This window comes from Phallusia mammillata, chromosome 8 (assembly GCF_965637545.1).
Source record: "Phallusia mammillata chromosome 8, kaPhaMamm4.hap1.1, whole genome shotgun sequence".
Classification (NCBI taxonomy): domain Eukaryota; kingdom Metazoa; phylum Chordata; class Ascidiacea; order Phlebobranchia; family Ascidiidae; genus Phallusia; species Phallusia mammillata.
Window position 1 is genome coordinate 14552907 of NC_137259.1, and position 26983 is coordinate 14579889.

Consider the following 26983-nt stretch of genomic DNA (forward strand, 5'->3'; position numbering starts at 1 on the left):
ATGCATTATGAAACACAATCCAGTTGCTCAAAAGCATTGAAATTACATATGGCAACCGAAGAAACAATGTAACTAAGGCAACACATTTTAGCGCATTACACATAAACATTGAAAAACTTGTTTGGGGTTACAAAATCATCATTTGTGCAAAAACACAACTTTGCAGCCCAAAAGATAGTACAAACACTTACCCAAGCTGGATCTGGTGTTAGATTTTTCAATGACAGCCCGTTTACTTGGATTATTAAGTACAGCTCGCTTAGCCAATGAAATATCTGCTGTAACTCTTGTAATTGAAATTCGTCCCTCAAATCTTCTTTTTAAGAAATCAAATATGGCTTTCTGCATCATGTCAGTCACCTAAAAGTATTAGGGTAACAAAAATGATCCAAAAATATAATTTTGACATGCGCAGTGGTGATATGTACAACTGATGGAAAGGTATAGAAAATATATAAAAGTTATTTCAATCTCTATCTTCATGTGAATTAACTGTCTCATTTTAAATTGTGTTGGTTAAGCACAGTGCCAGAACGAAAAGCAATAACAAACCCAAAAAATTGTTATGAAAGGACTTTTTTAACAAGTTATGGAATGACACCCTCCACAATGTTTGATTAAAAAATAAAATTAGCCTAATTAAAAACCAAAGTTTTTTCAGTCAGTTTCAGTTTTGTTCAAGCTGCTCTTGGGGTGAAGTTTTTTAAAGTGCAAAGAAAACCATTTTAACTAAACCAAAATCCGAAGAGTGCAAGAATTTGTTATAATAAACTCCACAATAATCACATGTGGCATAATGAGTAGATACGAAAAAATATTCTTCATATCTGTATCTTGATTACTTATCATATTAATCCTCTTGATGTAATAAGTTCGCGAAATTTAGCTTGCACACTATGCAAATTTAACCCTTTTAGATGCAAAAGAATGCATAATATTGGACCAAACATAATACCCAAACATTAGAGAAGACTGCATTGCACAATGTTGAAACACATAAAAATCTAACAAATACATCAAAATCGCAATTGATATAAATTATGCATCAGTTATAGAGAGTCTACAAATACAATTTCACCTCATATCCCTTCAATGACGGTCCTACAAGCACCACCGGTCGCATCGAGGGCACAACATCGTATGGCGGAGTGGTCTCTTGTTTTCGGAAGAAGGCTTTTCGCTTGCCATCCTTGTTAGCACCTCCAGAATTTACTGATGAAACTGAAGTCTTTGGGCTTCTTAGAGAAAACAACATAAACAGATAAATCAACTATTTTTTTATATATATCACATCTTTGGCTAAAATCATAATTTTGTTTAAAAGTTATAATCAATAGCGAGGTAATGATATGCATGTGTTGTTCAAAGACTAAATGACGAAAAAAAGTTCTGTGTAAGTACATAATTATTTATTGTTTCGCAAAATGAAACATTTATGAAACTGGTACACAGCAAATTAAAATTTTTTAAGGCAACCAAAGTCACTTTTTTAATTAAAAAAAGGGACTGTCCTTTCATCTAGCACCATAAGGTACTGTAAAAGGATAAAATCTTATGTACGTACATACAAAGGTCAAAAAGTATGTTTGTTAAAGGTGAGCTGCGCTGGTTTAAATAGTACTTAAGCGTATTTGCATGTAAGCACTTTAACACACACAACTATATCAATAATTTATTGCTATTTTTGGATGAACATATTATGCTAAACATGGGTAATTTAAGTTCTAAAGGTTAATCCAAAGTAAACTACATAAGACTCTGAGCAACAATTTGTATTTTTTTGACATCAGAAAACTTGGGGGAAATTATAATATATTTTTTCAAGAAGACAATTTTAAAACACAGCAAAAAAATGTTCTTCAGTCTGTCTTAAAAAAGACTATAAAAAAGGCAATTGACTGCAGGTAAGGGTAATGCCATAACACGCTACAAGAATTAGCCTGTGTAACAGGGGTTGACTCTATTTGAATAAGACAGAAACAAATAACGCCTCTTTAAATGGGTGAAAGTAATAATTTTACAACTAAAAGATTACATTGCCGCTGATCGTCTGCACTCCTTTTGAACATAATTTGCTTTTTGACTACAGGTTTGTACACAAACCAGGGTAAAAAGTGTTTTGACATAAGATAAATCAATGCGGGTCTTACTTGGAATAACAATATAGTAGTAATGAAATTGTACTCAATTATTCCTAAAGCCACAGAACTAGAAATTGCACACTTACAATCAACCGCATGTTACCCCATGGTATTGCGATTTGAATACTGCATGGTGTGTGAAATGTGAGAATACAAGCCCCTACAAGCGTAAATTAGACCAGATTCTAGTACTATTTCAATTATAAACCCTCAACCAACCCGAATAGCTCTAACCATCAGCGCTTTCAAAAGTCTGCAAAATTATTATTTTTGCAAAAGCATATTCAAGTCCTTTACAACTTCCTGTAACAAACAGTATTTAGTACCACCGTATTGGTAAGGGGTGTAAAAAATTTTGGTAAATTAGATGAAGTAATTTTTTTTTTAAATCATGTAAAATATGTATAGACTCAATATAATGGTGAAAATTTGTTTTTTGCAAAGTTTTATAATTTTTTTGTCCATAAAAATAAAAATAAAAGCAAAAAAAAACAGCTACTGAAGGAGTGCTCTTTAAGTTCAAGGCCCTTCTTATTAAAACATAATAATGCATTAATACTCAAAAAATAAAAAACCTATCATAAACTTCTGAAAAAACACATTATTTCAAATTTATGAAATTTATTTGATTTTGTTAAATTGTTGTTATCCCTGGTAAGCAAACTTGTTTTTACAGGAAAATGTTAACATTCTCTGTGTATCATGTATTATTTATGCAAAGTGCACCACTTTCATGTTCACAGCCAAACAAAGTGTACACAAAACATTTAATCTATGCAGAGAAAGATTACGCCCAAGGTTTATCTGTAGGACACCCACAATTTCTAAAACAATGTCAGTATGCTGTGAAATATTTACACTATGTTCTCCAAGCTTATAGCAGTGAAGTTTGTTTAACGGACTAAAATGTTACTTATAATCAATTATGAATTTTGTTTGACCACTAGTTGGCCTAAAAATATGCAGGTTGTAGGTTTGTGTTTTCAACAATTTCTTGTTAGTTTTGGCTAAAATGATTTGGCCTATACACTAAACAATACTGATTTAAAACTAACTTTATAGCAAGCTTGATGCATTATGAGTTACAATCAGCAACGGTACACTGTGAGCTAAAAACTATATTATATCATAAACTAAAAAATGCTTCATTTCGTGCAAAATTATTGTTAAAATTATATGTATATGTATGCAACAGTTGAATATAAAAATATAAAATCAATGTCAAACTAAATGCTATTCTCAGGCAACAAAAAATATTTATAGGCAACCCAACTTGGGTTACAGCCAACATTTGAAAAACAGTGCCTTACAGGTTTGTAAGTTACAAAGATTTAAACCAGGGATCAAAAACCCAGGCATGCAAGGTGATTTTTCTTGGCACACAATTTAACCTGTTACACTTCTTGTTTCAATTTTTTATCATGACATTGTCTTAAATACCAGTCTACATGCACAAAACACTCTTCTTTCTGCTTACTCTTAAGGTCACCAGGCACAATCGACTGTTACCGACAAAAGTTGAAAAGTGAAGCCATTACCAAATAAAAACAAAGTAAATTGGCATGCGCCACTTTAAAGGTTGTCAACCCTGGTTTAAACCAATGACCTCAGGATCACTAAAATAAAAGATATATACATAAAACCGACCTTTGTGTAGTGGAGAAGTTTTGTTGTGGGTTTGGTGAATCCGAATCATCTTCGTCCATGCCATTAGTATCCATGTCATACGTCACTGTAATAATACACAACTTAGTGAACACTTTTTAATCATGTTATAGCCGATTCTGTTTGATCAAGGTTTACTATTCATCTTTGGAGGTCCAGGGTTTTCTGCACGATTTTTTAGGATAGACAAATTTAAAGCATGCTTTAAAAATATTGGACAATACCATAACGAAAAATCAAATACGCAAAATTTCTTTTTATTAACAAATTAGTGTTTTTGCAATTTTGTCAAGCAATAATAAACTAATAACAGACTACAGGAATTCTGTATGCAATAAAAACGAAATTTGCAACCAGGAGAAATAATTTTTACCAATATCAATTGGTCATTTAACATGCAATAAAACAACAAAATTGTATACAATAATTTAATATCTTATATGGTTATAAATCACATTGCATTGGAAATCAATAACAATGATTTGAACTTATGGCACAATTTTGCTCATAGTGTAGTGAATGGTTAGCAGCAACATAATTCAGTGATAGGTGCTATATCAGTGAAATGAATACACTTTTTTTCTTTGGTTGATCAACATGACCTTCAAGTAATATCTTTACATCATTTAATTGTGTTCAAAACTAGTAATGTATGCTCAAAACCAATGGTTTCATTGAACCTGGCTTAACTGGTTCGATCGAATCCAATGAATTTTTCATTTATTTTGTTTTTAACGATCAGCAGGTAAATGTACATATAAAACTTACACCTTTATCACTTTTGTTAAGTTACATTGCTCTTAACCAGTTTGTTTCAATCATTTTGTATCACCACTTAACAGCAGTCTGTTCCAACTTTTGCCATTATTTTCCTCACGCTCAACTATATGCAAATGACTTCAATGCTCAGAGCTTCTTGACTCTATTTCTTAACCTTCCACTCGAACACACCACAGGAACCTTTCTAGTGCTGGCACTCTTCCAAATGAGCTACACAAGCTTGGTGATAAGCCCCTGGTGAGTTGAATCATAGGCACTATTGCCTACCTCATATTCTGCACATGTCAGCCTTGACGTATCTGACCACCCGTTAAACCATTATTCAGCTTAATGCACATAATTTCTCAACTGGAGCCAACCCTAAGGTATCAATTCAAACAGGTGATAATGGCACACTCCTAAATGAAACATAGTACGTCAGGCTTGTTGTAGGCTTCTGTGATGGGTGCAAATGCCACCGCAATTTTTTAGGCCTATGCCTTGCCATATATAAGAATACTTTGAAAGACTGGCTTGATTTGATATTGTACCTAAGTTTGTAACCCTTTGGTATAGTACCCATGAAGCCTGGTGTATTATGATTTTGCTGCACAGATAAACCCAAGCTGGGTTAAAAAATCGAAATGTTAAAAGTTGAAAAACCTCCTTCAAACTGATACTGCATCTTTTTTCTCAGAATAATCGAACCATGCATAGTGTTCCTCCTTTAAACATATTCTTAGATTACATGCAAGCCTGAACTGGTTATAGTGAAGTAGCTACAGCCAATAAGCATGTGATGTCAGGCAATGCCAGTGGTGGGTTGACGTAGATGAGAGCATATGGGCATGCTACCTGAGTTTTGTATATAACAGCACCTGGGGAGGAGGGAGGTGTAGCCTTTCTAGACAAAGTATTATTACCATCTCCGAGACTGGACGTTGACGTGCCTCCAGATTTGGACATGTAGAATTTGTTCGACTTGGATCCTGGAGTTTGAGACTGGCGGATCGCTTCTAGCTTGACAGGGGAAGGAACGAAACCAACACTGCAGCCTTCTTTGACTAATCGACCGATCCACCAGTCATTGTTATATTTCTGTAAAGTTTAAGTATGTAAAGTTTTTTTTATCAAAATCCACTTGATAAAACTAAAAGTTTTTTTTTTTTTCGTTTAGTGATTCAAGAAAACACACAATAGCACTAAAACAATAGCTGCATAACATTAAACCATTAAGGAGTGCAAAAGAGTAAAGTTGGTGGATAATGACAGGACATGGTTACATTATACCAGTGGTTCTCAAACTTTTTTTGTTGCGGCGCCTCTGTAAAAGTTTACTAATCTTGCGACGCACCAGCAAATAAAGGTTAATGAGGAAACTTATTATTTAAGTTGTGTTTATTGATACAACCACAAAAATCCACGAAACGGAACTATTCTGCGACGCCCTTGGAAACTTAAAACGATGCACCAGGGCGTCGCGGCGTATAGTTTGAGAACTACTGCATTATACTATTGTAGCACTATGAAAAATCAAAAGCATAAAATGCCAAGATTTATTTAGTATATTTGCAATTACTTATGCCAACATCAGTAATTTAGACTTTGACACACAAGGTTTCATAAAAGATTTTAAAAATGTTCATTAAAATGTTATGTTGTACATAGTATGCAAGGCAGTAGATTTTTTTAGCTAAATCTGTTTGGCAATCAAAAAAGGCAATCAATAAACTGAAAAAGTAAAACAAATATCTCAAGATATTGCATAACTAATCATTCAAATTTAATCACAAACATAACTGCCAAAGAACTTGCATATATAGAATACATTATGCAAACATTTCAACAATCACTGTTGTCATAATCAGTGCAGATTGTCAATCAAGCTGTATAACACATTATATAAAGCACCAATAGTGATTGTTGAAACGTCTGCATAATTTATTCCATATACACTAGTTCTTTGGCAATTATGTTTATAATTAAATTACTCTCTAAGTCCGCATGTAGTGTTCCTAACCATTCAAACATATGCAATTTTCAATTTTTATCCATATACGAGTATGTGAGTACATTCTTAGCCATTTAGGTTTTTTAGGGGTTTTATTCTTTTTCTATTATCCTCCCTATGGATTTATCTTCAGTAGCAGGTGCATTATTACTATCTAAAAATAACTTTGCATTTCACATGGTCTTGTAAGCTGCTTTGCGAAGAAATTTGTACTACAGGTGGTCAAATTTTAACATTCAAATAATTAAAAGTTTTAAATGATTTTTTAGCTGGATACGCAGTTTTTATGACCAGACTCTATATAACAACAAAGATTCAAGCTGTACATTTGATCATTTTTTAGAATTGTAGTTTCTTATGTAGTATGCAGTGTCTCAATAACTGGACTATACCCAGTGGTGGGATTCAGCCGGTTCGCACCGATTCTATAGAACTGTCTCACGAAATTTTCTGAGATCAGCGAACCGGTTAGCATTACTGGTTACTGTGAATGGACTTTTTGTAACAGAACCAGCTGAAAAATATGACTTTTGTGATAGAACTGGCTGACAAAAAATTTGAATCCTACCACTGACTATACCCATTGGTCTTAATATTTGATAAATACCTCTTTAATATGAAGAAAATCTTTTGCCTCAAACGAAACTGCAGCACCCTGGACAGGAGAGTCATCGTCATGGGAACCATCATAACTTACATTAGTCCGAACAGCAAATGCTACCGCCTTGGTCTGAAAATAGATAACAAATATGGTTAAATAACAAATCAAATAATTATTCAATACCAATAAAACATTAACATTAAACCAAATTTTATTCAGTGACAATTGTAGTTTTAGAATTGTAGTTTCTTATGTAGTATGCAGTGTCTCAATAACTGGACTATACCCAGTGGTGGGATTCAGCCGGTTCGCACCGATTCTATAGAACTGTCTCACGAAATTTTCTGAGATCAGCGAACCGGTTAGCATTACTGTCAATGGACTTTTTGTAACAGAACCGGCTGAAAAATATGACTTTTGTGGTAGAACCAGCTGACAAAAAAATGAATCTCACCACTGCTTCTTAAGTACTGAGTTCTAAAAACAGAAGCAAAATTTGTTAAAACCTTAGCTTTTTCCAATTGGTTTAAAGCCTGGCGTTCAGTTTCACGCTTAGCGGCCTCTGGATCTTCTTCTAATGATACATCAGAGTCGGAAGGTCTGCTCATACAGGAATCTGCTGACCCCTAAAAAAGTACAGTATACATGTAAAGTCAAATTAAAGCACTCTGCCTTGACCAAGCACGGTTAACAAACCAGCGTTAGACAGAAACGAATATTTTAGGGTTTAAGGGGTGAAAATGAGTAAATCCTTTTAAATGGTACAAAATTTTTTAGAATACCTTACATTGCACCAAACAACAAAGCATGAAACTCCTAGCGCATGTATCAGTATAGCCGTTAAAAAAACTAGAAGGGTGGCTTAGCACATTTCACTACAGCATATACACTACAACCTATTTTGCAACTGTAATAAATTCCCTATGCTTATTATATACTGGGTCCCATATCATCCAACATCTTTTACAACCTTGATTGTTTCTGCAGGCAGAAACTCATGGGTCCCCGATACCGCAAAGTTGTAAACAGACAACCACAAGAAAGGGTGTTGTAAAGTCAAACACAGTGATTGGTAGTGTTCCCTAAATAAACATGTTATGTAAAGTACAAACTGTCCTAATCTCATGCAATTCAGATATTTTTATAAGTTTGTTTGCCTAAATAGCGTGAAGCACTGACATCTCAAATGGCATATTATACAAACTGTCAAAATGTCATTTCACTCAAATATTGTTAAAAAATTCACCCATTTTAGGGGGCTAATGGGGGAGTAAATATTGGGGCTACAGGGTGAAACACAACAATCGACGCCATAAAATGGAATAATAAACAAACTGTCCAAATTCTATCCAAATCGGACATTGTTTAAAATTTTACCCATTTTAGGGGGCTAGTGGGGTAAATATTGGGACTACAGGGTGAAACACAACAATCAACGCCCTAAAGTTAAACAATGAACAAACTGTCCAAATTTCATCCAAATCGGACATTGTTTACAATTTACCCATTTTAGGGGGCTAGTGGGGTAAATACTGGGGCTATTGAGTCAAACAAAACAAATGGCACATCTACATAACTATATCTTCCATCAGTGAAAATTTCATCCAAATCCATCAAACATTTCAAGGCAAAACGAGGTGGACAAACTTTAGGAAGAAAAAAACAAAAAAACAAACAAATCGAGTAAAATCAATATGTGTCCCCTTCAGGGAAGGGGACCCATAAATATTCTGTTTTGGGGGCCTAGGGGTGAACCGCTAGATCATTCCAGGTCAAACTTCAGGAGGATTAAATTTGGATTAATAACTAAGATCTGTGTAAATTTAAAGCACCCTTTCTTGACCAAACGTGTATAACAAACCAGCGTTAGACAGAAAAAAGAAAAACACTGTCAAAAACAATACATATGTGTCCCTTTCAGGGAAGGGGACCCATAAACAACAGGATGAATAAACTAAGTTCAACCATTTTAATTCTTATTATGCAACTAAAGCACAAAAACAGCATTCTAGTTTGTCCATAAAACACAAAAGTTGAAAATACAACTACTAATTCTAGTAGTTGCTTGGTTTAAATAGAAGTCGTCAACCTCTTGCCTAAGCTGTTTATTCATGATATGTAAAGTGACTCAGAAGTTTAATTCAAAAAAGTCAAGCACTTTTTGATATAATTGAACTGTTCCAATGCCTGTTTTGTGTTTGTTATAATGTAATAGTCCTTCAAACCCAGAATATACACACAAATCTGTCTGTTTTTGATTACTGCTTCTATCACTTAAAACATTATTACACATAAAAATGTGTCACATCAAGCCTTTATTACTTTGAAATTACTATTAAATTGGCATGTGGCAGTCAAATAGTTGCCGTCCCCTGGTTTACAGTCCAACTACACTGCAAATGACTTAATATAACAGATATGAATGTCAATGGTTTGTTTTAAAGTACTTCGTTTTATAATGTAAAAGTACACTAACAATGATGGCCTAAAGTTTCATGTATTGTGCAAAATATGTTTTTTACGTAAGGTTTTAATTTCTTACATGTGAGTTTAATCAATTCAATTCTATCAATATTGGTATTAGATGTTCGAACCACACTGTATCTTAATCTAGAAATGCTCTAAAAACAGTACAGCAAAGCACACCACCTAAAAGAAGTCTGAAACATTTCTTTGTATTGTGTGCTACAAGTGCTCTAATTATAAGTCTTAAATGGAATCCAAACAAATGAATTTCTAAAAAAAGACTCACTAATAAAACTGCCAATCTTATTTTATGAACAACTGCCTAAATAGCGGGTAAGTCTGCCATTTCAAAGTCACTTACATTCACAGCTTTATGAGGCTTCTCCATATCTAAGCCTTCTTGCAATTACATGTATCCTATTGAGACAGTCAATAGAACAAGGACACAAGCAAAAAATCAATTGAAGGACAAAGCCTAGGCAGGCGGTCAGCTTAACAAAACACTTGGCACTTTAATTTGCAAAATTGCATAAGCAGTTGCTTTTGAAACTGTGGTGAGATGCATGCTATAGTACATCCCAAGAGAATTCTCTTAAGCCTCCACTGAGATTGCACAATGACGTTGGCAACATGAAAAAATGCAGATCTGTCTTAATAAGCCATTTAGTGCAGGGCTGCCTGTATACATTGGTAGCTGTAGCATAGGGATTGGAGCTTGCGGGTATCAATCTGTCAACACTGTCCAGTCCCTAAGCACTTACAAGGTGATAATCCTTTTGGCCATTGCCATTGATTTTGAGTTGCTGATGAGCCTTATGTTGCAAAGCAATTTTTAACTATTTTTGCATTGCATTGCAGTGTAGTGTTTATAGAAAAGTAATTCTATATTAACCAAACTTTTAATAAATATTTTATTCCACATGGTAATGTAAATTTAATCTATTTACATTTAGGAAAACTGGACTTGTGACTTAAAAAAGAGAAAACTATAATTTCACACCTCAAAATGTTGTTAAAATCATTTGATTTGAGCTAATGATTATGCAACTAATACATTTTTGAAGGTGGTGTGTTTGTGCTGTGGAAAAATTTTCAAACCCACATTCTTATGAATGCAAAAAGCTAATCATAAAGGGCAAACATGTGTTTAGAATAGTAAATTGTGGAATCTGTTAGTGATGGGACGATACCAGGTTTTGAAGCGAGTACCGATACCGAGTACGAGTACCACATGTATATACCTTCGATACCGAGTACGATTACCGAGTACTTAAGTACAGTGTTGTACTTGGTTGTATATCACCTGCTAATTTATCTGCCATGGCCGGCGTACAGGCGCGTACACACACATGCCGAAAAAAGTAATCTCCATACGATAGCGAAAAAAATTCGTAACCTGGCGGAAACTTTTCCCAAATTTGTACTGTCCGAAGCATATATTGGCACAAAGTTTTCAGTGTTCTTATAGTGTAAATCGGCTTTCGGTACTCGCACGTTGGTATCGAAAACTGAGACAAAATATTTCGATACCGAGTACGAGTATCGATACCACTGAAATCGTTCGATACCATCGATACCGAGTACCAAGTACCAGGTACCCGTCCCATCACTAGAATCTGTCCCACCAACCAATGTGTTTAGTTTGACAAGGGACAAAATTAGTACTTGCATGTTTCTCATATTACAGCATAATAAGGTTTTTGTCTGAGGTTAAATACCAAATCATAGACGACCTTCTAAATATTCTGTCAGCAAAACAATAGTTAAATGCTGATAACAATAAAAACATTTTTTTCTCTAGACTTGGTCCCAATACAGATCAACACCCAGAGGCTGGTAGAAAATTCATAAACTTCTTGCAAACCTGCCATACTGACATACTGAGATAAAAAAAACAATCACTTATATATATCAAAGTTTTTAGACCATGAGCTTTAGGCAAAATTTCTCAAACTGAACATTAATGGCCATAGTTCTCCGAACAAAACATTTGAATGAAATCAGCAAATAAACAACCGTGTCAACCGTAGAGAAAGTTCCAGAGTGTATTACCTGCCATTGATAGCCCAGCAAATTGTCTGAAGAGGACATTGGGCCTCTCTCCAACATAATAGAGAACCTAGCATCGAATACTACATCCACTTGAGATCTGGGTTGAGGTTGCAGCCAGGTTTAACCATGCATAACATTCACTTAGCTAGGTTACAGTAGCCGAAAAAATCACATAAACAAACTGAAAGCGCAAGTTAACTGTACTTAATGTTGATAGATAAACAGCGCTTGTTTTGGCATGTTTTGTATGTTAATGTCTTTTTGCATAACACTGATTTAAAAAAGGTTTTCGTTTTTTAAGGACAAGCAATAAACAAACATATGCTTTTAAATCCTAACATTTCATTTGTTTCACATAATATTTACAGGGGCTGCTTTAGTTTACAGTCCCCATTTGCCAAGTAATAAATTTCTTGATTATCAATTTTTTAACAACTATATTTTGAAATAGTTTGCTTCCTATGCATTTGTAACAATAACATCAAAAATTAACATAACAAAATATATTCAGATGCACAACGTATATGTATGCAGTATAGAGAAAAAAGACAATACATTCCCATTAAAAAATCAAATCTGTTCTAGGTCTTCCTGTTGCACAATAACATTTCCAATTTACTAATCAATATTTCTACATCTCTAAAGTCAGTCAACACACCTAAACATACCGTGCATCTTTGTTACTACTAGCAATTTAATGCAAGCTGGCACATAGCAAAAAATAGGGCCATCTGAACTGAATAAAACAAGCCTTTGTTGTATTGGACAGTAGCAAGCCCTCTGCAACTGTTTCTCCTTGCCAGAACCAAGACCTATGCCACAGCCTTTAACTGCTTTCTAGAATCCATACATAATTAATGAGGTGCAGCTATCAGAGGGGGTACAGGGGTGGTACAAATGCCCAGACTGAATCATATATTTCGTTTTCAATCCACTCAGCTTGCTCTTATGTAATTGCTCAGTGTTGGGCCATGAACTAATGTGTATAGCTCGAGGAAACAGTATGACCGCACAGGCAAAGTTATCGCATTTTGGTTTGTCTACGGTGCTGTTTAGATCCACTTATGATGTCATTTTTGCACTTTGCTAACACTTAAAGATTACCTTGGAAAAAAACAACTATTAATATAAATGCTTGTGTGCCTGCCCAATGATATTTCAAGATAAGTCAATGGTTATTATCAAGTAATTGGCATGAAAACAAATGAAAATACTCCAATATATAAATTACTGACAATTTAAACACCCTTTCGACAAAAAAGTGCATAAAAATCCAAAACAAAGCATTATATAGAACTAGTATTTAAAAAAACAGTAACCTACCAAATCTTTTTCCAGGCACATTTAAATTTATCCTTTGACACCAATGCTTGTTTAGTATAGGTGACAAAAATAATTGAACAGTTCATTTTTTGTTCGCACTTATTAGAAACTCAAACCATATTGAAGGCAAAATTTGCAAATTGATTTTGGATGTGCAAAAAATGAATTAGTAAAGCTTTTATGATTTGGCAGTGCTGGCAATGACATTTATTTCTATTTGGTTAAAAGCAAGTATGAATCATTTTGGGTTCCTATTAATCTTTTAAAGTCTTTAAACATCACATTTTTTGTATGTTTTACAAAGTGTATGTTTGTAATTTTACAGATTATTTGTTTGTTTCCTAATTTATTGCAATACTGTTGACAAGATATAGGCATCTGTCCATATGTTTAATGATGAAAATATATAATGGCCTAAATAGATGTAAAAACGACATGCTTTAATTTTCAAACGTTTCAGCAAATGCTCATGCCATGATCAGTGGAGCAAGTCCTCTTTATGTTTATTTGGGCCATTAATTATTTTCATCATTAAACTTGTATTACCAGATGGTTTGAAAAAATGTAAAAACATATTTTTTGAAACAATCATACCTGCTTGGTGAGGGAATTAGATGATGATCCACTCATACTTCCACCATGTTTCAATCGACTCTTTTTGTTAGAACTTTTTACTCCATGTGTCTACAAGAAATAAAATAAAACACCTTTAACTCAAGAATACACCGCAATCTTTTTTGTAAGACATCTGAGATACAAAGCAACCCAGCTATAGCCTGCCGTCGACCTACAAGCCACATAAGTGTGGAAAGCATTACGCTTTGCAATATATATGTCTAATGTCTAATTGGATAAGTGTATGGATATATAGAACACTTATGAGATTCAAAGCTAGGCAAGTGTTACTGAATTCAACTTATCTCTGTCCTGTGCACAATCATGAAATTCAATTCAATTGACTTCCTAACTGTAATCGTCAAAAAAACACACATAAATGCTCTGGTTATGTAACATGTAAATGTGATAGTTTCATTCAATTTTTCTGACACTTAAAAAGTTACAATTTAGAATGTGGGACTTCATTCTGTTTAAAGCAATTCTTTTCCAAACAGTGGTAAACACCAATGCGTTATTGTGCCAGAAACAAGCCTTCTCTTGATAATAGTATTTAAACAGTTTTACAAACTACATATATTATTTGGATATACATATATGAAAAACTTAATATGTGGCCTTGGTTATTCCAGAAAAAAACATATTTGAGCAATATGTCTTTCAAAACAATACAAGGTAAAGTCAGATACAAGTTGCATATTTGTAACCTGTTTATTTTAATGAAAAATCATAAGTTTATAAACAAGTGTAACCAATCTGGCCTCTCACTGATCAGTGGTACTAAATACTGCATGGCCGCATGATACCGCATGTTACCGCATGTGACCACATGTTATCACACGAAAGTTGAAAATGACTTGAATATGCTTTTACAAAAATTGTAATTTTGCGGACTTTTGAAAGCGCTGACGTTTAGAGCTATTTGTGTTGGGTGAGGGCTTGTAATTGAAATAATACTAGAATCTGGTCTATTTTACCCTTGTTGTGGCTTGTATACATTTAACACACCATACAGTATTCTAAGCGGAATACCATGCGGTTACATGCAGTAACATGTGTGTATTTAGTACCACCCCTCACTGATGATGGCGTGAGCATTTGCTGAAACGTTGAACAATAAAGCATGTTATCTGTTGTTATTTTCCTCATTAATAATGTTTACCTTTGTTACTTCAAGTGTGTCAGTATGGTGCATGGCATCATCATTTATAACATATTGATGGTCCACAGACATTTCCACTGAACTCCTTAGGACCATTTCATGTTATTACAACTTAAATAACAACAATCAATATTTACAGAGAAAATTGCTGTTATTTAGATAAGAGCAGAAACTACTACCCGAGTTATCCTAAAACGTTAAGCCTGCAAAAGATAATAACTCTAATTAGGTTTTTGAAAACAAACAGCCATGACCCGGAGCAAGATGTACTTCACAGAAAAAAATTATCAAGCCCAAGGCAGACAAGTGATCTTTTTTTCTTGTTGATTTCTTGGCGACTTTCATTGATAAGATGCGATATTTGGTATATACCAAACGGGCCCCATTTTTTGACATACAAATCACATATAATCAAACATATTTTTTGATAAACCCAAACAGTTTTGGCAATTTAAAATACACCTACAAATCTGCAGCCTTAGGTGTTCAGTTTATTATTATTTGCTATCCAGCTATATAATTTTCACACCTCTGGCCTAGCATTTTTTGCTCAGTCTGTAGAATCAAAGTATGTATAAAACACAAGTAGTCAAACCCATTGTTTCGTGATAGAGCCGCACGGACGCCATTTGTGTCCAAATTAATACAGCAGGTATAGGGGAAAACACATAAATTGTCTGATTTTTACACACTGGTGGGATTTACTGTGAGTTTCATAGGCAAAATCGAATAAAACTTTTGGGTTCTAACATTTGAGCGTGATAATGCACGCTGAACACAAATATTTAAAGTTTACATGAAAATTAAGCGGCCAAATTTACATGAAAAACAGCAATTTAGCGTTGAAATGTTAGAACCCGAAATTTTTATTCAATTTGGCGAATCAAATTCGCGTCTATGCTCTCCAGTTTGTAAAAATCAGACAATTTATGTGTTATTTTTCTCTACCCACAGTATCATTTTAAACACAAAATTGTGTTATATATATAGACTTTGTGTAGAATATGGCAGTTCCCAACACGTCTCCAGCCTGCATGACTACTATGTCTTGCAAATCCGTGTGTAAGACCATTTTTTACCAGGTACAAAGCAAGTGATAATAGCGCCAGGCATTACTTTCTTACACATAATCATTACAATATTACTTTATTTAGTGTTATTTTAACAGGACTAAATATTCGTCTTGCAAAAGTTCACAAATAAAAATTATAAAATAGACATAGAAAAAACATATTTAGAACCTATGTCCCACTTGTGCTTTGTGCATTAGAAAGTCATTTATCTGTGGTAAAAGGAACTTTTTCCATCTCAAATTTAAATAATTTTTAGGCACTAGTATTTTGCTTAGAATTTTGCCTTGCATCTAAATTAGGCACACAAAACACTCAATTTTCACACCAAAATTAGTAATCAACGCAAAAGTACAAACAAAACCCAACACGAAATTATTGGCTGAATGTTTTCACAATGAAAGGCGCTTCATCTGTGTTTTACAAGATACATGTACTCAAAGCAGGCACTTCGTTTGAAATAGCTTGTTGTCAATTTAACGTACTTCAACATGAAAATTTTACACCAAAACATGAAAAACATCAACAAAACTAAATAATTTAAGCTTTCGTATAAATCGAACACGAATAGATAACGAAGATTACATAAAATTGGTGAAGTTAGATTTATATCTTTCCAAATAGCGATTCTAATGTTGCATCGCCTTCAGATGCATAAGACATTATTTTCTTAACGTTAAAAAAGGTTTTTCGGTTTCGATCGAAATAAACAAACAAAACTTTTTATTTGCTTATTTTATACCACATGCTGGAACACTAAACGTACGTGACGTGTACATCGATAATTCCAGAACCGTTGTACGAATTAAATGTTTTTGCTCACTGTTTTGCATTTGTTACATCTGATTGCTTGTCTATCGTAGTATTAAATGTTAAAAATCTTTTTTAAAAACTGATATTTTAAGATGACATCAATGTCATCGATACAAATTCTACATAAAAAACGGTTGAATTTTTCGGAAGCATTTTTTGCTCCAAAACTGTTTGTGTGAATTTATTTATAATTTTAATTAATAGAAGTGTTTTTCGAAATCTTATTTATGTTTTCTTTTACCCTTTACTTTGATTTAGGTAAGATATTTAATGATAAAAAAAAAATTGTCGACGTAAAAGTGGGGAATTCCCCCACAATACAAGCCCACGATGTGTTTTGGTTTTGTTAGCTGTTTTTGCTAAACTTAAGCGTATTCTAACAGTTTAGTATGGCAGTGTGTATTGGAGTAATTGCGAAAGAAAACTATCCGCTGTACATTCGCTGTGCGCCGAATGTCGAAAATGAGGTAAACTTCCATTTTACGGTGCACACATCGTTGGACGTAATTGAAGAAAAAGTTGCCAGCCTCGGCAAGTCAACATCTATTTCAACGACTGACCTACGAGAGTTCTATTTGGGACAGCTTTATCCTTCCGAGGACTACCGCATATATGGCTATGTGACAAACACTAAAGTAAAGTTCGTGATTGTGGTAGAAGCGGCAAACACCCAGCTTCGGGACAATGAAGTACGAAGCATGTTTCGGCGGCTACATAACGCATATACTGACGTAATTTGCAATCCATTTCACGTACCTGGTGATAAAATCAAATCAAAATCATTTGACAGTGTAGCCTCTTCAATGATTGTCCCTGAACGAAAAAAAGAAAATCCTTTGGTTATTTAATTTTGTTTCATTGTTGTCTCTCGAATGTTCAGAATAGTAAATTGTTTCAGTGTCTATTCATAATGTTTTGATTTATCCTGTTGCTTATGATTTATGAATGGCTACTATTTCAGTTTTTTATTCTGGCTATTGTTTAAAATAGAATTTATCCTTTGTGTTTCTTTTAATGGTGTACAATGTACATGCATATTTATTGTCATGTTTGTGATGTCGTTTTCAGATCATTAGGGTTGTGTGTTTGTATAAATGTTTGCACATAGTTTAAAACTCAGACTTGCATTGAGGGAAATACCTCTGTTGCAAGGTTTTGTTGCTAAATTACCAATTAGGCGCAACTTTGTACCATACTCTCAGAATCTCTTCTGTATTTCCCGGAGTTTGACTGTAAGTGCACAGAGCAACAGATGGTGGAATAATTCATATCATAACAAGCGGTCAAAAAGTGTTTTTCCCTGGTCATTCGCGTTATTGCCATGTGTCAGCTTTTTCAGTGTGGATGACAGTCCTCAAAGAGGAGATGTGATACAAAATGGAAATGCATTGCTGCAAGCTGTCACAAGTGGAAACATTTCTGACCTTAAAAGCATTTTAAACCAGATAAAATCATGGGACCAGTCATCAAAAAACACTGTGTTAAATCACAGACACCTTCTTGGTTGGACTCCACTTATGGTTGCTGCCATAAGCGGACATTTAGAAGCAGTGAAATTATTGTTAGCGGCAGGTGCTGACCCAAATATGGGTGATAATTTTTGTCTAAAGGCCCAGCAGAATGTCAGCAGGATGCAAGGAGCGCTGATACGAGAAGAAGAATTTAGTGATCGTTTAATTCCCTTTTCTGACTTTAGAGGATTTACTGCGCTACATTATGCTGTGCTCATAGACTCAAAACATGCGGTTGAAGAATTGGTCAAGCACAATGCTGATGTGTCAAAGAAAAATCACATGGGCTATAGTGCGGTAAAATACTGCAAGGATAAAGATGGGGCTATTGGGAAGTACTTGACAGAAATGGAAGAGCTGGCCAATGAGCTAAGAAAAGAAGAGGAAGCCAAAGAAAGAGCATTGTACCCACTGGAAAAACGTCTGAAAGAAAATATTATCGGTCAAGAAGGAGCTATTTCAACAGTGGCTTCTGCTGTGAGAAGAAAACAGAATGGTTGGTACAATGAAGACAACCCATTAGTATTCCTTTTTCTTGGATCTTCAGGGATTGGAAAAACTGAACTCGCTAAGCAGGTTGCCAATTACCTCCACAAAGACAATAAGAAAGGTTTTGTTCGACTTGATATGTCAGAGTACCAAGAAAAACATGAGGTTGCTAAGTTGATCGGCTCCCCACCAGGCTATATAGGACATGATCAAGGAGGTCAATTAACAAAAAAGTTAAAAGCTCAACCAAATGCCGTTGTATTGTTTGATGAGGTGGATAAGGCTCATCCAGATGTTTTGACAGTTTTATTACAGCTGTTCGATGAAGGACGTTTAACCGATGGACGTGGACAAACAATACAGTGCAAAGATGCAATTTTTGTCATGACGTCGAATCTCGCAGCTGATGAGATTGCTGAATACGGAGCACAACTGAGACAGGAAGCTAAAGACACTAAACGAAAAAAGCTTTTATCTCCAAAGACTGATTCTAACAATAATGAAAGTGATACAAGTAGAACAGTTGTTTCACGTCAATTCAAGGAAAAAGTTGTAAGGCCAATTTTAAAGCACCATTTCGGCCGAGATGAATTTCTGGGTCGAATTAATGAGTTTGTTTACTTTCTTCCATTTTCGGAAGATGAACTATTCCTTCTTGTTGAAAGAGAATTAAATATGTGGGCAAAACATGCCAAACAGAAACATGGCATTGAGCTGCACTGGAAGGACCCAGAAATACCAACCATACTTGCAGATGGGTACAATATACATTACGGAGCACGGTCAATAAAGTATGAAGTTGATCGAAGAGTTGTGTCAATGATAGCAGTTGCTCACGAAAGAGGCTTGCTTAAGCGTGGATACAAAGTTACAGTACAGAATGCTACTCCACTGGACCAGCCACAGACAAACTTAAGTAATTGCAATCTTCAACTTGATATTGTTGGTAAAGATGGAAGTAGACTTGTTTTCAAAGAGCAAGAAATGTTTCCAGGTTTGACACCAAAGGCTACAAAAACTGTTTCTCAGTTTGTGTGAAAATGAATAAAAATGGTGTTGCTATGAAGTGGTCCAATAAAAAACTTGTGATAAATATTAGTACACTTGTTTATGTTGTATTGTCTACTACCAATATTTCTGGATGTAGATTAGCTCATTTGCTATAATATTCTTTTTTTGTTCTTAAATGATATAGTTAGTTACGATTTAGTGGTATAGCTAATAACTAAAAAAATGTCAGATGAAGATGAAATTGTGTTTAAGAAGAAGAAACTGGACAACTATGGAAGTTTGGAAGGGAAGGTTTCTACTGGGGAGGAGGCGATACAAAAGGGAATTTCATCTGGAAACATTAATGTTACAGACTACAGTAAGTTGTTCAACTAAAATACAGTTTACATCACTTTTCTCAAACACTCCTTTTCCTGTACCGTCTCAAACTATGTTTCCACTAAGTCAATGCCTAGCCTGCTAACCTGTACACGTTAATTGTCATTTTCTACTTTTAAAAAAAAAATACACACAATTAGGGGTTGGGGTGAGGGTTTGTAATTAAAATAACACTATAGTTTAATCTCCTATAGGCTAGCTTGGTGCAGACTTGCACTGGCGAAGCACTGGCTGAGTGTGGGTTAATTTAGCTTATCAGGCTGAGCAGACTTGCAGTTTTAGACGACACCCCTTCTTTTCTTGTTATTTGGGTTGACTGGTTATTGCACCATCTATGAAATATATAGGTTAATGGTTCTAATTCCAACAAAAAGTTTAAGCTGCTAAGTACGTCTTGTTATTTTTGTACTGTTTCAAGGTTAACATATTTACCTCAGTATCAAGTTACTTTAAGTATTATTTCTTAGAAAGTACTATGGAAATGTCCCTGGAGGATCGAATAACCCAACGTCAAGCTGAAATCCTTGCTGAGTTCGAACGGAAGAAAAAAATCAGGCAGATTCAAGTTACAACAGATGATGTAGAGGTATGTACCATTCTTTAATTTGCTTGCACATGAAAAATATGACAAATGGTAGATTTGATAACGTGGTTGATACTTAAAAAAAAATGAAAATTGAACTAAGTGATGTTTATCGATAGCAATTTTATTTATAGATCAAAAAACAACTAAGAGAACGTGGACTAGTGGTGACATATTTCGGAGAGGGACCAGCGGATCGAAGAGAAAGATTAAGAGAAGCCATAGCTCAAATGGGACCAGTAAATAAAGTCAGTAAAGAAGAAGATGAAAAAAGAAAAAAAGAAGCAGAAATGGTAATTTATGTCCCAGTTTATCTTGCTCTTTCGTGTTGTAATGGTTGTAAACAAACATGGTTGCACTTGTGAGGTATATATATTATTATTAATGGGGATGTACTGTTGCATTGGCAAACAACAGCATTTGTCACCTATTTAGACTTATTAAAATGTCTTTTAACAGCTTACTAAAACAACTTGGTACCATGAAGGTTCCGAAGAGTTGCTAAAAGCTCGAAGGTGGATTGCTGAATATTCAATACCAAGGTATTCTAATTCATTTTTTAACATAAATATTTATTTTGTTCAATATAATTTCCTCCGGCAATTTATTTACCCCTAAAGTCAAGTCCTAGGTATGGAAATTAGTGTCTTGAGTTATTTTTCATCCACCGTGATTTTTATTTAAATTGAACGATTTGAGTCAAACCCAGTAGGTTACAACCACACAGTAGGCTTAACAAAACTTAACAAAAAAAAGATTTAGTGCTGTCGGTTTTGCAATAACTTAGGATTTTGGTTTACAGCAACTTTAATATGCCAAAAATTTATGCCAAAATAGGCTTTTGAAAACTGAATTGAGGAAATTTGTATATTAATGCATGTGTTTTAATCATGCAAAAGCATTTTGCCCTTAAGTTGTAGTTAAAATGTTGATCGACATCCTGCAATACTGTTTGTTAAAATCCATTACATTTCAGGGCTAAAGAACGACTTAAAATTGCACGTGAATATGCTAAACAACCGGACACCCAGAAAGCTACAAGGTTGCAGTCAATTCATCGAAGAATGCAATCCACATCAAGTTATTGCAGTCAAATTGGACATACAAGGCCTGTATCAAGTTGCCAGTTTAGTCCCAATGGTAAACTACTTGCAACAGGTTCATGGGATGGACTTTGCAAACTATGGTCTATACCAGATTGTGAGGAAATAAGGACTCTAAGAGGTAAAAACACATTGTTTTTTGTTTTGAAGCAAATTGTTTTGTTGTGTGTGTTTTTTTAATTGCCCCGAAGTGAATTTATTAAGAATCAAAAAAAGAAACTGCTATGTTCTTGTTTTTTTCCAAAATCAGGGCAAATGTTTTTGGTTACGATTCGGGTTTAAACCAGTTTTAAGTGTCGGTAGAAGGTATGAACCGGCTAAATAAAAGACAAAAATCCACCAAAAACCTGACTTTTCTTCTATTTTTGGACCCCCCAAATGCCCTTATAGAATGACAACAATATTCGAAAGGGCAAGTGATGTGCTTAATGCACATGAAAGACAATAAGATTGCTTTACTCTCATAAAAACCTACTAGACTGTATTCAAAATAAATTCACCTAAAACACAATTTTTCATAATTTTTTACCAGGACACAAAATCAATGTTGGTGCTGTTGCATTTCATCCTTATGCCACAATTTCTCTTGATGAGAAAGCAGCATGTTTGGCTTCATGTTCTGCAGACGGTGAAGTAAAGTTGTGGAATCTTCAACAGGATGAACCAGTTGCTGATATCGACGGGCATGAAATGAGAGTGGCTGGGGTCACCTACCACCCCTCTGGAAGATTTCTTGCTACAACATGGTAAACGCAATCTTAGGCTACCTTTCGTGTTCAAATTGTAGTAAAGTTAGAGACCATATTGTTTATAAATCCGCAAAGTTTTGAAACATCGAAAATTTGAAATTGACATTTCAAAAGAGCTGCAGGAAAGCAAACACTGACTTTAGTAAATTAAATCAATCTTGCTTGGTTACAAAACAAAACATTTGTAAAACCAGAAAGTGCGGCACACTGCTGGCATGTTATATACACAGAGGATGCATTCTTTTCATGTTCAGCAAAAAAATCCCAGGGTTGAGATACAGAAAAAACACTCAAATTTCAGGATCAGAATTTCCCGGTGTCCCAACCCTAGTGGAAACACACAGCTGGATTTAATTGTAAAACTTTGTTTCTCAGTTATGACAAATCTTGGAGGTTATGGGACTTAGACCAAGAGCAAGAAATTCTTCATCAGGAAGGACACAGTGCAGGAGTGCATTGTCTCTCGTTTCAGGTATGTATGTGCGAAGTTTCATGAAAGCCAACGCTACAAGCTTCAGTCATGGAAAAAAGTTGGTTTGGTTTTTAGATAAATTTTAAGATTTGCGGGTTGAATTGTATAATTTGACTGTTTGTTTCATTTTTATCTTTGGTTGGTGGGCAATGCCTGAATGTGTTATGCTTACAATGGGTCTGTCGCCGAGCTGCCTGTTTGAATGTATTTAATTATTATGGGTCCCCTTCCCTGAAGGGGACACATATTGTTTTTGTCTATATTTTTTTTTTCTTTTTTTCTTTCTAACGCAGATTTGTTCCCACGTTTTGGTCAAGAAAGAATGGTTCAAACTTTTTCAAATTTACACATATTACAGATATTGGTCTAAAGATGGTCCATGTGAATTTTGACCCCGTTTGATCCCTCGGTTCACTCACAGCCCCCCAAAACGTGAAATTTTTAGCGCGGATTTGTTCCCACGTTTTGGTCAAGAAAGAATGGTTCAAACTTTTTCAAATTGACACACATAATAGGTATTGGTCTAAACATGGTCCATGTGAATTTTGACCCCGTTTGATTCTTCGGTTCACCCACAGCCCCCCAAAACGTGAAATTTTTAGCGCGGCTATTGTTCCCACGTTTTGGTCAAGAAAGAATGGTTCAAACTTTTTCAATTTTACACACATTACAGATATTGGTCTAAAGATGGTCCATGTGAATTTTGACCTCATATGACCCAGAGATTCACCCACAGGCTCCCGAAACGTAAATGTGTCTAACGCTCGTTTGGTCAAGAAAGACACTGTAGGCAGAAGTACCAAGAGAGTAACTCACTGGTTTACGATAGCGGGAGGGCTCAGCTTGACGTCGGACAGACATTTTACGAGACATCGTTTCAGTGATTAGAAATCAGCTGTTTTGCACAGCAATGCTATGTCGTTTTATTAAGTTATCACTCACATTTTTAGTTTTGGCGAAGGTTTTACACCTATGACATGATTTCAGCCTAATAAGCGTGCTTCGGTTTTATATATGTCAAGAAAAACTTTGTTAATAAAAGTTAAGATGCAAAAATAAACTTTACTTTTTTGCCAAATAAATGTTTTTTTAAATGCTCGCTGTCAGGTTGGCCGCCGCATGATCACGGGTTACTTAAGGTCAACTAGTCGGTATTACAAACACAGCTCAGAACTTTCTTCATAACGTAGCGTTTTTTAACAATCAATTTAGGAGTCAATACTCAGGCATGTATAAATTAGGCTTAACAGTATTGTTGAACACGAATGACGGCGTGCTATTGAAAACGGTGTCAAAAGGTCAAACAGTCGTTTGGCGTGTGCACCCTGAGAGGTTACTACAGGTCAATGGTACTCATTTTGCGAAACAAAGTTAAATGAAAAACAATTTGTTATGTATACACTTGTAGCAAATTGCTTTTTAATTTAAAGTGTCTGTAACACAACTGTTACAGCTTTCTAAAAAAAATTGCGTTCAAAACCCGACCTTGGAGGACTATATCTGGGTCAAAGCAAGAGATTAGATTTAAGTCTTTGTTACGTTTTTTTAATTTTGTAATTACATGACAATAATAGTGCAAAAAGAATACGAACAATTTTTTTTATTGTTGGGTTAATGCTTTCTAAAAATTTGTCCTTAAGAATGTAAAAATCACCGCAACATTTGTTTACTGTAAATCCGCACAAACGCGCGTGTGGGGACCCATCAGTTTTTGTTTACAAAAACAATCATATGTGTAGATCAAATGATGTGTATAGTTAATTGGTAAATATCGTATAGAATATATAAAATGGAAGTATATCAGAAAGCCACTCTTCTAGTTTCTATTTAAGTTCTTTCCTCCTGGAATTGATAACTTTAATTTAGTTCAACATTCAACCCATCAGAGTCAAAAACCTCATTCATTGAACTTTTAAATTCGGAATTTAATCAAACAGCTTTCCTTATTACAGTTTTAATTATTTTCATAAGTTTTAGGGATATATAGGAACATTTGTTAAAATGATGTTTATTCTATGTTTTGTTTTTGTGTACACAGCAAGATGGTGCTTTAGTTGTAACAGGGGGCCTTGATACTTATGGAAGAGTATGGGATCTAAGGACGGGCCGGTGTATATTTTTCCTTGAAGGCCACTTGAAGGAAATTTACAGTTGCTGTTTTTCACCTAATGGGTGAGTAAAACAATATAATCTTTTTTGTGTTTTGATTTAAAAAATGTTACTGTGATTGTCGACACTATTTGCCAATATTTCAGAAGTTTCAATTTAAAAATTTGTTTTTTTGTTGCAGATACCAAATGGCCAGTGGCAGTGCAGACAACAGTGTAAAAATATGGGATCTCCGTCAAACAACATGCGTGTACACAATTCCAGCACACAAAAATCTTATTTCGAAGATAGTGTATCAAAGTATGCTTTATTTTGTTCCTTACATTTTTTATTGTTATGTTTGTTAATTTTAAGAAATATTTGTTTATGCCAAGTAAGTTTGTAAAACACCTTTTTTAACTTGCAGAAACTGCTGGAGATTATTTGTTGACTGCTTCATATGATGGGACGGCAAAGGTTTTAGACTACACTTTTATTTATGTTTATATTTGTTTTAACTTTCCAGCTAGACTTGTTTGGTTTTATTTTAATTTTGTGCCAAAACATAATCTATTTGGTAAATGTGCTCTTGCGGTTTCAATTAAACAACAAAGATTGAGTCTGGTTTAAATATAATTTTAGGAAGTTGGAATTCAAAGTGTAACTTTGGAAAGTTGGAAACACTTTCTATTTTATCTCTTGTTTTGTAGATTTGGGGAAACCCTAGCTACCTTCCTCTCAAAACGCTTGCCGGCCATGAAGGCAAGGTTATGTGTACTGACGTTTCCACAGATGGCGAGTTTATTGCCACCTGTTCATTTGATCGCACCTTCAAATTGTGGAGCAAAGACAATGAAGAAATTTGAAAAGCACTACGTTTTTTAGCATTTCTGGTGCTAACCACTGCCAAACAAAACAATGTTTTTTAACATATTGAAAAATCCAAACTTTTCTGACTATTAATAAAATATGATTCTTTTGTTTTGTTGAAGCAATCAATGGATCGTTGCCTGTGTGATTGTGGTATTCCATCAACCGTTCCTAAATTGATTAGAAATGGTATTGACTTGAGAGTGGTTGCACACAATTGCAAGAAAATAGGTTTCTGCAATTTCAAACAGGTCGGCGAAACTTTTATCCAGCAGTAGTTGGCGCGTATAAAACGTGCCCCAAAAAGTCTATTGTAATTAACCTGCTACTACGATTACGGTTTTCCCGCCTAAATGGGCTTGGTTTTCGACATCGAATTACATTTGTCTTATTATAACGATGTAAATGCATTATTGCATTCATGTATTCAATAAAGACTCAAGTAGTGAATTGAGCGTTTTTGGACAGGATTCAGTGGTTTATCAAAAATCGAGCTGGCAACACAACCTAGGGTCAGTGGCGTAGCCATGGCCACTCCCAAATTTTGAAAGTTGTACATTGATAAACTTTAATTTAGTGTAGTTTTGTCCCTCATCATTGTGGTATCAAAGGAATATATAAATTACCAAAAATGACTTTTGTCACCAAGTTGTAATCCATGCTTTTTTGATTTATGTAGACATGGGATAAATCAATAAAGCGTTTGGCCGTCCCGTCTAACCACAATTTGGCAAGTCACGTGTTTGGTAAAAGCACGCCGAGCGTTAGCAAAAAGTTGTATTAGACAACAAATTATTTGGCCCCTCCCAAAATGTTTGGCTGCCTAGGGACATAGGGTGCTGTGTTTTACCCTTGCCAACCCGTCTTTGGGCTGACCACGTTTTTCAAAGCTACAAACAAGATGAGCAAAGGTTACACCGAATTACCAGAAGCGTTCACTTCTTTAGGGCCAAACGTTAAATGTAACTGCTTTCATGTCTGCTTAATGATATCGAGTTTAGTTTATTTTATATAGTGTGACATTTCCTGTGCAAATCTTCCACGAACAGCG

General features: G+C 34.8%; 3 protein-coding genes across 7 annotated transcripts in view; 2 read left to right on the forward strand and 1 right to left on the reverse strand.

Annotated features, from left to right (window-relative positions):
- LOC145203823 (voltage-dependent L-type calcium channel subunit beta-2-like) overlaps nucleotides 1-15015 on the reverse strand; it is a 19709-nt gene extending 4694 nt beyond the window's left edge. For 2 of the 5 annotated variants that reach the window (XM_080076137.1, XM_080076139.1), the window contains exons 1-8: nucleotides 14796-15015; nucleotides 13613-13702; nucleotides 7684-7803; nucleotides 7184-7306; nucleotides 5489-5663; nucleotides 3789-3873; nucleotides 1079-1238; nucleotides 192-360 (exon numbers count right to left, since the gene is read on the reverse strand). In XM_080076137.1, coding sequence (XP_079932263.1) covers nucleotides 192-360; nucleotides 1079-1238; nucleotides 3789-3873; nucleotides 5489-5663; nucleotides 7184-7306; nucleotides 7684-7803; nucleotides 13613-13702; nucleotides 14796-14891 — 1018 coding nt within the window. In that variant the 5' untranslated portion in view covers nucleotides 14892-15015. Of the gene's footprint in view, nucleotides 1-191; nucleotides 361-1078; nucleotides 1239-3788; nucleotides 3874-5488; nucleotides 5664-7183; nucleotides 7307-7683; nucleotides 7804-10004; nucleotides 10213-11695; nucleotides 11840-13612; nucleotides 13703-14795 lie in introns of those variants that run through there. The other 3 variants (XM_080076138.1, XM_080076140.1, XM_080076142.1) reach the window with 3 other exon arrangements.
- A 1944-nt stretch (nucleotides 15016-16959) lies between these two features.
- Nucleotides 16960-17747, forward strand: LOC145204794 (trafficking protein particle complex subunit 2-like protein). The gene has a single exon (XM_080077381.1). It carries the CDS (start codon nucleotides 17068-17070, stop codon nucleotides 17524-17526), a length of 459 nt encoding a protein of 152 aa, XP_079933507.1. The 5' UTR covers nucleotides 16960-17067; the 3' UTR covers nucleotides 17527-17747.
- On the forward strand, nucleotides 17747-26382 carry LOC145204796 (uncharacterized). The gene is made up of 12 exons (XM_080077382.1): nucleotides 17747-19672; nucleotides 19919-20047; nucleotides 20535-20653; nucleotides 20785-20943; nucleotides 21110-21192; nucleotides 21627-21874; nucleotides 22286-22499; nucleotides 22878-22974; nucleotides 25013-25146; nucleotides 25265-25383; nucleotides 25490-25539; nucleotides 25773-26382. Exons 1-12 carry the CDS (start codon nucleotides 17773-17775, stop codon nucleotides 25926-25928), a joined length of 3408 nt encoding a protein of 1135 aa, XP_079933508.1. The 5' UTR covers nucleotides 17747-17772; the 3' UTR covers nucleotides 25929-26382.
- The last annotated feature ends 601 nt before the right edge of the window (nucleotides 26383-26983 follow it).

What these genes read in the sequence shown, in the direction of transcription:
- LOC145204794 (XM_080077381.1), top strand. Translation starts at nt 17,068, where the DNA reads ATGGCAGTGTGTATTGGAGTAATTGCGAAAGAAAACTATCCGCTGTAC.
- LOC145204796 (XM_080077382.1), top strand. Translation starts at nt 17,773, where the DNA reads ATGTTTGCACATAGTTTAAAACTCAGACTTGCATTGAGGGAAATACCT. An exon ending in AGAGCAAGAAATGTTTCCAG is followed by an intron (nt 19,673 to 19,918) that starts GTTTGACACCAA and finishes AAAAAATGTCAG; the next exon opens with ATGAAGATGAAATTGTGTTT. An exon ending in CATATGATGGGACGGCAAAG is followed by an intron (nt 25,540 to 25,772) that starts GTTTTAGACTAC and finishes CTTGTTTTGTAG; the next exon opens with ATTTGGGGAAACCCTAGCTA.